The 11519-nt window shown below is 45.2% G+C and overlaps 1 protein-coding gene across 2 annotated transcripts in view; it reads left to right on the top strand.

The window, feature by feature from the left end:
- The first annotated feature begins 224 nt into the window (after positions 1 to 224).
- The window catches only part of Sk (small conductance calcium-activated potassium channel), a 279006-nt gene continuing 267711 nt past the window's right edge, over positions 225 to 11519 (top strand). The window contains exon 1 of one of the 2 annotated variants that reach the window (XM_076792011.1): positions 225 to 655. Coding sequence is in view for 1 of the 2 variants with exons in the window: in XM_076792010.1 (XP_076648125.1) it covers positions 730 to 743 (14 nt within the window). In the remaining variant the exon portion in view is untranslated. Of the gene's footprint in view, positions 744 to 11519 lie in introns of both variants that reach the window. The other variant, XM_076792010.1, reaches the window with a different exon arrangement.

Here is an 11519-nt window from a genome sequence, read left to right as displayed (position 1 = left end):
TCTGTCGTGGTTTGTCCTGTCGGCCGGCTGACGCGGCGCTAGCACGCGTGCACACCACCAGCCCTCCTTGTATACTCTCTGTCGCTCTCCCTCGCCTCTCGTGTGTTTTCTATCCTCCCGTTCAATCTTTACACCCGTGTGTTGTTGTACCCGTGTCTCGTGTATATCTCGTATCCTGTGCCTCGTGGAAACGGTGACGACGTGCGTAGCGCGCGGGCGGGAGAGAGAAAAAGAGAATAGAGTATACACGATTAAACTCGAGAGAACGCGTCGGACACAACAGAGCGTGTGGGGGGGGGGATCCCGTGGTGGCGTAGGGAGAGGCCAAAAGCGCACACGGAAAATGCGCCGGGCCAAGTGAAAGCAAAACATCGGGTCAGTGTTTGTTGTGAGTCAGTTTCTTTGGTGTACGAGGATACGAAGAAAATCGTATTTTGCCGCGCACGCGAGACCGGCCGAAACCGGCGACCGGCCGTCCCGGGACAGTTTTAGAAATTGCTGCACGGGTTTTTTCTTCTCTCTGGACCGGAACCAACGGGAGAGAGGACATGCATCCGGAACGACGTATAGTGAACGGATGAACGCGGGCTCTGGCGCTCACCACCACCACCACCACCACCACCACCACCACTGGATGCAGCTGAGGGACGCTGAGGTAAGAGTTCAATGTACGCCGACGGCGTCGTTGGCACGCGAGACTTCGCCCCAGAAAAATAAACCGCTCGACGGATGCAGCTCGACAGGTATTTCGTTCGTAGTAATGCATTTCCCCTCCCACCCCCGCCCCACCCCTCTCTCTCACCCTCTTTCTGGTTCGCTCTGTCTCCGTCGCTTTTTCTCGCCAACTCGCGTTTATTGTGCCACGGTTGTGTATTCGACCTCTTGATCGTGCGTTTCTTGCGGTCATCCCCTCGTGGCGCACTCGAGGCGCGTCCGGAAATTAATTAACCGGCCGCGGGTCTCTCGCGTGCGATACCGATGCGTTTCAACACCGGTGGATTATTTTAATTGGACTCGCTGGTCGACGCGTTACCTTTTCCTCGAATTAATTCCTTCTTGGAGGAGACCCGTTTTCGGTTAGGTTCTTTCGCTGGCGTTTTTAAATTTGCCGCCGTCGCTGAGGCGAGCCTCGAGGCTGTGGTTGTGTACAACGAAACTGGAATTTAGTTGTTTTAGTCTTGTTCATTGATGCTGGGGTATGTTCAAGTTATTGTTCTTTAGCGAGGGTGTGTTTGTTTTGGTCTCTAGAGCGTGTGAATTTGTCGCTTTTTTTTTTAAGAGAGCGGGAATTGTCAAATGCGTCTGACAAGAGCTTTACTAGCTGTAACGCTTGCAAAAAAATGTTTATTGGCTGATTTAAATTGAGAGTAGTACTTTGTGTGCTGGCTTACGTGAATAAATATTAGTTTTTTTTTATTCTTTTGTAACGAATGCAGTAAAGATGGATTATTGTTATTATTGTTTCCTAGCGTGTTAGGTCTGCTCCGTTTAATGCTTTGATAGCTATGTGTTTTTGTATAGTGGATGGCGCTTTGCTTAGTAATATTAATAGCTTTCTATGCATTTAAAGAAGAAAAATAATTGTTTAAGTTCTAGTGGAATCATTGTCGATAAATCCGAGGTAATAATCAACGGCGTGTTTGTCGGGGAATGGGAAACGCGCTGTTTGTAATGATGGTACAAAATTACATTGTTGTTTACGTTGCCGGTTGTTTAAATACACGTGCCAGCGCGGCTGGTAAGCGTAGCCGGGAAATGAAAATTTAATGGCTCGCGTCGATTGTTTGTTCGATCGTCGCGCAACACGATCGTTTCGTAAATTATTGCATGGATCAATCGGTCTATGAACAATGCCCTACAGTATTTTCTTATTCCGCTTGCACGTGTATTTAATTTTCCAGCGATCCCGAGCATATAAAGTTTATTATCTCTGACGGCACTCCTCGATACAGCAATTGATAAGGGGTGAGATAAAATCGTTATGGGACCGGTACTCTGCTCACAATTTTATGGGAAAATAAAACCCGAAGAAAGGAAAGAACGGTACAAAGTTATGGATTTTAATAAGCAATAAAGCATTCGTTGGCATTGAAAGCTCGATCGGTTTAAATTCGTTGGTTATTCAAGCACTCGACGCAATGAACGATTGATTATTATTTGCTCTTCCAAAAGCGCACAGAAATAATCCAAACATTCTGGTCAGACACGCAGACACAGCCCTTCGCGCGAATAACCATCGACAATTAAATTTATTGAACGGAACTCGACACTTCGGTATCATTCTAGTTATAATTAACCTCCTCGTAAAATCAGAAATCTGCAGAATGTTTTCACGTGATATTTCAATAGAATTGTTCTTTGTTAACCGTTTGCCAGAATTTTTTAAAACGTTAAACTATCATCGCAGATCGAAGTCTCGAGAGGAGAAATAAAAATCTGTACCAACCTTTCGTTCTTAAAATAACTTTTTACGACAGAAAAACCGTCTGCGTTCGGTGGTCAGAGTAGCTCGGGGCGCAAAGAGTTCGTTTCTGAAGTAACGCGAACTTTTTCTGAAGCTTTTCGCTGGTTTCTGCCGGGGTGTCAATTAAGAGCCGGTTAATGGGGGTGATTTATCGCGGCCCATTTTTCGGGGTTAACGTACTCGCCGAGTGGTCGGCGAAAGGGGGCGGAATTTATTAACGTTAGCCACGAATAGATAAGGCCTGTATTACGTATGCAACCGGTAGCGGGGTCGGCGCGTGTCTTTCTTCGTGCAGGAGCGTTGAAAAGAGCGCAAATCGGCCTGGGAGCACGTAATTTATCTGGTCGGTCGGCCTGGTTGACGATAACGGCGAAGGGTGAGCGAAGAAAAAGCAACGAAATAAGGGATTAGCCGTTGCCTCATTGGACCCGCTAAAAACTAGGGTCAGAAATCTCCGACGGAAGCGTTTCGTTTCTTCGAAACACGCTTTCCGCTTGTTATCCCCATAAATTACGGGGCGTCGAGGTACAAACGCAATTTTTTGCCTTGGAAAATAGTGCGCGCGATTAGCCGGGTGCATTAAGCTAATTACCCGGCCAGCAGGATGGATTTGTATTATCTCTGGAGGATAAAAAGTATAAAAGCAGCTTCGGAACAGCCGCGGCGGAAAAATGAAGTTACGCGACCTAAAGGGATCCTGAAATTCCATTGTGTTTCATGCCTCGTGTCTCGGTTCTACGTGAAAACGGGACACGCTGTACGGCATTATTAAACGATTACGACGGTGTTTAACTTGCGCGTAAAGTTTCCTGTTCGCGAGGAATCGCGAGAACGCCGGAATAATTCGAAGCAGAAATTCGAGCCGAACGGGGCTTGCGAGAGGATAGTTACCGGAATAAAATAGTTTTTACGAGTCGGAGCGGCGAGGGGGGGAAAGGCAATAACTTTCTTGCCAGCTTTCTATAATTCATAACTCAAAAATGTGCGCGAGATTGTTCGTATAAAATCGCGTGCTTGGCCGGACGGTGCGGTGTTCAAACAACGCGCGCCGGATGTGGCCGCAGCCCTCCGCTTTAATTCCTCATATCCCGGCGAACGAAGCGTCGGTATTAGAAAACAGCACGGAATTTTTATGCCTCTCATTTTGCACGAAGCTCGTACACGTTACCAGTTGCCCCCTGTGCGCCATTCCGCCGTACACGAAACTAATTATAAAATATTGTTGTCGGACCCTACCGGCGGTTTTTGCGGATCATTTGATTTAAATAACTGTTCGAATTTTTTGGAGAATCAACCGGAGAACTTGGTTCGCTTCTTTTGAAAACAGGGGCCACAGGGACATTTTTCAAAGCGGTACAGTGATTCTATCTTTGATAAAACAAGGACACTTCCAAGCTTCTTCATAACGCATGTCTCGCGTTAAAAACCGCTGCAGAAAGTAACAATTCGACTGTTCGTGCGTCGCTCGCGCGTGTAAAGAAGTCGATGAATTATATAGTTGAGGATAAGAAACGATAAGTGCGATTCACTCGGGAGTCATTTTCGCAGCCGGCGACATTATGCGCCGCGTAAAAAAAAGGGACTGTTTACGATTGCTCTTAAAAACATTATTGCGTTTTCATAGGGTCGAGGTTAGACGTTCAGCGAACGTGTCCGGAGCTCTTTTATTTTGTTCTTCAAATAATGTACACCCTTGTACGATCGTCGCAGAGGGTGCAGAAGGCGGGGTTAGGGGGTGAGTTTATGATAAGACGACGAAGGTTAGATTAGGTTCGAGCGGTTTGTCGGTGATAGCAGCACGGTAACCCTGGATCGTATAATGGAACACGAGGCTTAAAATTCACGATATCGTGACCGGTGGAAGGGGGAGATATATATCGATAAGTGAAACGAATGAACTTTTTATTACGATTCCGAAAACGGGGGCGTGACAACGAGCCGGTTGACGGTATAAATTTTTCTAGCAGAACGTTCGTAATGGTATACCCCCTCGGAATTTATGGTTGCCGGACAAGATACGCATCTTACTGGGCGTGTTGCCGAGGCACGAAACGAGTATCAGGTGGATGATTTTCGAATCTTATGTAGACACCGCGGGGTAATCACGTTCGGTCGGATAATTACGGGGAGACTCGCGGAATTTGCCTCTGGGGACACGTAATCTCGCCGAATGCAAATTAGGTCTTTCCAGTAGTTACAGGTTGGAAATTTTCACGGACGGATTTATTTTCCAAGGAGCCCGGCCTGATTCCGTATAAAGCGGTCTAATTAAGTGCGCCGATAAATTGCGCCCCGCGAAGGGTCCGCGGATAACGAAGTTTTGCTCCCTGTATCGAGAAATTCTCGGATCTCTCTTTCTCTCTCTCTCTCTGTGTTTCCTCCACCGGAAAAAACTTTGGAATCATTGTTCCCCGTTTCCATTCTTCTCTCTTGAAAACCTGCTTTCTTTTCTTATTCACCCCCTAAAGCTCGGATCAAACTTTTCGAGCTTCTTCCGTTCTTTTTGCAGATCTGCTCGCGGTTGAATGTGGCGTGCGAGGAGAGCGTACACAGAAGTAGCCTGTAATCCACGGTGAAAGGAAAATGTAAATGAAGCCGCTGGGTGTATTATTGTGTGGAGGAAAGTGGAAGTAATGTAATCAGAATAATAACGTAATGCGTGAAGTAGAAGAGGAAAGTCATGATCAGACACGGCCAATTTGATTCCTATCTCGAATCATGTATGTAAATTTAATTCATTTTATAATATTGCTACGTGAAGTAGCAATTGGAAATTCACGGTCGGACATGGCCAATTGAATTCCTAAATAACATCGTTTCATTTGTATTGCAAATATCATTTGAAGTACAAGTTCTTTCGCATTGTAATAAAGATCTAACCCAAATCCGCGGGTCCGTGACATGGATCGTGTAGGACTACTACTTTTCCGTGACCGCGTCAACGTAGAAAAGAACAGCGCCAAGAACAATATATTCTTTTACAGGAAAGAACAACTCACATTTTTCATTGCAATCGCTTTCACGAACACTTCCCCGATACCGTGTACAATTACAATCCGCGCCATTTATGGAGCACCGTTTAAATCAGCCTGTTCGCACGGTCGGTCTCCTCGGCGGTGAATCGAAACAATAAATTCCCGAGTGAAACGAGCTTTCTGTTCTCATCTAGGAAATCTAAATATTCCATTTAAGGGAGTCGGCCGTTCGCGCGGCAAATGGCCGACTTCGATAACGTTTCCATCCACTTCGGTCCCGCGCCGTGGTTTGCTGCCTTTTCGAAACGTCATAGCCGCTTAACAATCTTTATTGCGCCAGGGTGTTGCCTGTCTCGATCGCTGAGGATTTCTCTCTCCCTCCCCCCTCTCTCTCTCAGTGTGTATGCTTTTTTTTTTTGTTCTCGTCTCGAAATCGAGTCGACGGCTAAACAGGCCGCGGCGATGTTTTTACGCGCGGAGGAGAGCGATCGTGCGCGGAATGATGATGACGTTGTTAGCGCGCGGCTCCTCCAACGTTGAAAGCACTGTTTACTTTTCGGGAAGGAGGGGGGGGGGACGAGCATGTTGTAACTGCGGCCGAGATAATCGCAACGTGGTTGCAATATGTCATGCGTCCCGGGCCGTATTGCTTGCCACTAAAATGAAATAGCGCCTCAATGAGGGAATATAAATTCGCAAAAAGCGCGCGGAGCCACCCCTGCTAAGCTATTTGCATCTCGATTTATTTCGGGATTGCCACGAATCGAACCGCACAGTCTCTAAACTCGAAATATTAGACACTCGAACGGTTAGTTATTATTCACACCGCGCGTAGAAGATTAACTTTGTAGTCGCCGCTGTTTGAACTTGGGAATCAAGACATTTTTCCTGTGACATGGAATATCCCCATTGTTCATGATTTACTTCCTTTCTATTTTCCATTTGTTGTTTTCTTTCTAACTTCGTACTCGACTCGAAATAATCCAAGGTGTCGAAACTTGTTTTAACCCTTAGCACTCGAGTGGTGACTCTGAAGCACCACTAGAAATTGTTGTGGCATTATTTCAAAGAAATTACAGAAAATATTACAAAATTTGTATTTAATAGATTGCTAAACATTTAAATATTACATGTGGAAATCGGATCAGTTTCGTATGAATAAAATGAAAATATTCTAAGACGGAAGAAAAATTGAGTTTTTGAGAATGAAAATAGCGCCGAGTGCAAAGGGTTAAACCCGTCCAAAAACTCATTTTTCCCGCAGCCATTAATTATTTTCCGTAAACGTCTTCCGGGAGATTTACATACCGCTAACTATGCATAAACGGGGGGTGAAGTGTACGCGAAACGGTAACCGATCGCATGTAGGTTATCTTGAAGTTGTAGGAAGTTGTTCGGTCTAAACTGTGGGGAGGGGGTGTTTGTTGGCCCGATATGTTTCGTATTTAGGAAACGACGTAACAATTTGTCATGTGTAACGATCCCGGGGAGAGATCCGCGCGTGGTGTTTTCCCATGCAACACCATGGACGTGAATTTATTGGATTCGAATCCGATGATGGATGACGTGCTCGCGTGTCCAGACTATGATCTTCCCCTATCCGATGATTCTCGCGCGGATCGGTTCTCGCCTGGGAACTTAACGAAGACTAAACTGTTTCCGGGTTTTGCGGCTTCGACGTGAGACATATATTTTCCCGTTCCATCTTTCCGCACTGCTACGAACACGTCTGTGCGAGACGAATGTCGTCGATATTTCGGATGCAATGCCTGAAATATTAAACCCACCGAGCGCTAAAAATAACTGGTATACGCGTCGCTTTGTAAAAATGGCAAAATTGAATTTATGTGGATTTTCCCCGATTTTTATCGTGTACGCTTGAACGAATAAATTTTTATGTCTGTAAAAAATTGTAGAACCTGCTGTGGTAGGTCCAGTGTTATATTGGGAGTTCGTTTTAGTTTGGTATGCGAAAGAATATTTTTAATTTGATGGGGAAATCCGGAGAGCGTGGAGGTTTAATTATGGAGGGCAATACATGTAAACGAGAGTATGCATTTAGATTGAGCAGGGCTGCAATTTCTGAGCACGACTCCCACTTTGAGACTCTCCGTCTCTGCCGGATCCCACAAGAGACGTGTAAACGGCCTGCGGTGCTGACAGACACGAGGCCACTTCTGCATGTTTGAAAAAACAACTGGGAAACCTGAAGCAACCCGTTACATTCGCAAACAATCAGCTTTTTGTACCCACTTTTTTTCTTGGATCTACTAACTTTCGCGGGACGCTACATTTTTAGTATTTTTCTGTGTCCACTTTAATACTCATTTGTTATTCCGTTTTGGAAATATTTCGGAACTAATTTGTTTCACTCCGTCAAGTATTTTCTTTGAAGTATTACTCGCGAGTGAGTCAGCGTTAATTTAGATTAATCTCTGGAATACGAAAAATTGCGGCAACTTTTGAAATGTGTGCGGGCTGAAACGTGAAGATGAAATGTATTTTTGAAATAAAAATTGACAAGTCGTAGATTGGACAAGAATTATTTGGAGAATTAAATGCAGATTCTAATGTATGCTAGATCAGCTTTGAATATATCCTGATAAGCAAACACAGTTTGCGAACTTTGTAAATTGCAGGTGGAGGACGTGCACGTGCGCTCGAAATTTATCGTTCGGCCCTGGTTGCAATAGTAGGACAACAGATATATTAGTCGTTATAAATTCGATACAAAAGCGAATTTCACGTGTCAGCAATTTCTTATGTATTTGCATCGATTAAGTAAATGATATTCCTACTAAAATGGTGATCATCCTTACTCCATTAAAACTGAACCTACGCTGGTTTCAGATGTTTTCCCAAATTCGTGTGTTTCATAATTATACAAATTATAATATTCCAAAGATCCAGGTAGCTTTAGTATTAAAAGAATCTTCCAACAAATTTGCGAAACGAAGAGAAAAGAAGAAATCCCTGAACATATTCGACCCACTCCATCGAAATCAACGCCACGGACATAAAATCCACAGTCTCAAAAATCAGGGACAATCGTTCGGATTCCCTCGGGAACGTCTCGCGATTCCATTCGTCCTGTGGGAGGGGGTATAAATTCTCGAAAAAATTCCGCACAGCCTGTCTCGCGGCACTGTTCGCCCGTAGATCAAAGAACCCTCGACGCCTCGCGCAAAGATCTTCGGGGTCTGGTAATTTCCATGAGGCGAGACGGCTCCCGGCGACCTCAAAGGGCTCTGCTTCCGATTCCGCCCTTAGCCTCCGCCCTCTTAGCATCCGCTCGCCTTCCATCGCACTCAATTTTTAGGAGTCTCCGACGAGACAACAGAAACGCTCGAGACGCAGCAAAGCGCCGCTGCATTTCTCGAGGATAAGCACGGAGAGGCACTTTGAACTTTCTTCCGGAGTCGCGAGGAAGCCACCCCCTCCCCCGCATTTTCCAACCCCTTCTAGAGAACCACCCCGTCGTGCCCTAACCCGTCAACTTCGAAAGCCCTCCGCGATACCCGGACGGATAAAAAGCGTATCGTCCCGGAGCCATGATAAAAATACGAGGACCAAATAAGAGGACCTGAACTCTACTTATTTAGGGTTAACAGAAAATTATAGAAAGAGTTCCGCCAAAGAGACCACTTTTGCGAATTCGAAACACAGTGAATTCTCGATATATGTCAACGACACGGGTCTTGCCAGCGTCGTGTATCCTCCAGGAGACATATCCGAGCCGTGTTATGTTTATACTCCGCGGCGTCCGTGGCCTTTCGAGTAGTGGGGATAATTCCGCGACGTTTATCATCCAGGCCTTGGCGACATATATAGAGAAATCACTGTATTCCGTGACACGACAGTCAACGCGTTATAATACTTGACCAACCCCCATAAATCTCGACTGTACCGTTAACATCTACCCTTGGTCGTTTCTCGCCCTTTCGACCCTGCACCGTTCGCTTTCGCACGGTAAAATTCAATTTGTTCCACAGGAGAGAGCCGACTCGCGCGAAAGCGTTACTTCTTTAATTTTTCTTTTTCTCCTGTGCCATTTTCTCTCTCTCTCTCTCTTTCTCTCTCTCTCTCTCTCTTTCTCTCTCTTTCTCTACTTCGAGGATAAGAAGAGAGGATTGGTCGAGTCTGTCGTTTCCTCCGGTGAATGGATGGCACAGGCTCGAACGCGACGGCTCCGAGATTTTTCAATTTTCCGTCGCGCACACACCGAAAATCGACGGTGAAATCGAGCAGCGCGACACCCACACGCACGCATATACGGTTGTCTGTTCTGGTTAGGGTCACTCGGCTAGATCCCGAGAGCAAATACCACTTGGGCGGGGGGTGAGGGGGTGAGTCTTCCGAGGAAAGTAGATCTTTCGGTTTCATTGACATGGAAACCAGCGCGCACGGGACCCGATTGATGCTTCGGAGTGATATTCGATTGTCGAGCGGCGTAAAGCTCTCGCGAAAGCTCCGTATCGTGTGCACGCCTTTGCGAATTGCTTACAATGTTGCCTCTCCGTGCGGACCGTTCCCTTTAATCTTGCTGGGCCGTTGCATCGGATCATTAAATTGCACCGAGCGCAAACGTGATTTTATAGTCCGTATTTAGTGTTCGATTTTATTACGGTCTAGTTTGATTTTATTGTTTAGATTTGCGGGGGTGCGGTAGTTCGGCTGGATTTACAAGACGAACACTATGGTTGCACGGTAAATCGACTTCCTTGATTTTATAGTCAGTCTCTAATTGGACGATCAATTTCATTTCCTGTCAGTTTGATTTACTGTTCAAATTGCACCGCTTGTACATCTATTACAAAACCCAGTCTATAAGCAAAACCAATGAGCGGTGTGTTTCCTCGGTGCATTGATCATTTCTCGAAACAGGCTAAAAATCGAATGTACCAAAATTGTTGCTCACAATTTACCTCACTGTCTTGCACCTTGTTAGACAAGCATATTTGATTAAAGTTTCAGACATTTTTCTCACAGAGTTTCACTACTTTGATACGAGGTATGACTTCACCCAAATGGTTGAAGATCCTCGAGGTTAAGCATGATGGCACTCCGTGCCTCGCATTTTGCCGAGATAATTTTTTTCCGAGGATTTTCTGTTCACTCGGTTGGAGAAAATCGGGGCCGATTCCAGTTACAATGCACGCATCTCCACGACGCTCTCTTCCACTCAGCTAAGCGTCGCTAAAGTTATTCGTCTTTCGAGCAATTGTGACGCGTCAGCTTCCTACCGATCTCTCTCTCTCTCTCTTCTTTCCTTTCTATTTATATCGCCGTTCGCGAAGTGCATTCGCCGCTATTCGACCTCCCAGCGGAATCGAATCACAAATATTGTACCTGCGCAACACGGATTTCGATCGGCTGCACCGTAAGACCTTCCGGTGATGCTGTAATCCCTTAGAAAAAAGTGTGCACACTGTTCATTTCGATCCTGTAAAGCCGTATCGATGTTCTCGACGGACTCGCGCGACTTACAGTTCCCTCTCGATTTATCGCTGGCAAAATCTAAAGCGGAAAAGGAAACTCATCCGGACAGAAAGTCCAACGAAAACTAATTACTCGGTTACTGCTTCATCGCAAAAATAAGCAAGCAAAGTACAGACCACCAAAAATAATTATGGAACTTAAACAGCACTGATACGAGGCACGTGAAGGTTAAACTTCAGCTTGGAAACCCAGAAATTTATAACTTTTCTTCATATAATCCTGTGGATCTTGACGAGAAGATGCCAAAAATCGAAGTTTTAATGCGAGGAATATCGTAGCTCTCGATTTATCTTGACTTCAAATTTGTTGTCATATTGGAGAGTCATTGATGTGACTTGTAAGATGGAATAAATGCGTAGAAAGTGAAGAATAGACTGCTGATTTTGATGCAACATAAAGATTGTCTTATTACAAGGCATAGGGACATTGTTTCTGTTCTCTATCATTTTAATAAGTCGAAGATAAGACATTTTTGAATTCTTGAAATATTTTCCCGGTTTCGAATTTGACCCACTCATTTTTTCAGAGAGCCGTCAAGTCACTAAGAGACGAAATAACTTTTTATCGAACTATTGTCTCGC

This window comes from Halictus rubicundus, chromosome 8 (assembly GCF_050948215.1).
Source record: "Halictus rubicundus isolate RS-2024b chromosome 8, iyHalRubi1_principal, whole genome shotgun sequence".
NCBI classification, from domain to species: Eukaryota; Metazoa; Arthropoda; class Insecta; order Hymenoptera; family Halictidae; genus Halictus; species Halictus rubicundus.
The sequence above is the reverse complement of the archived record's forward strand: the minus strand, read 5'-3'. Positions and strand labels throughout refer to the sequence as shown.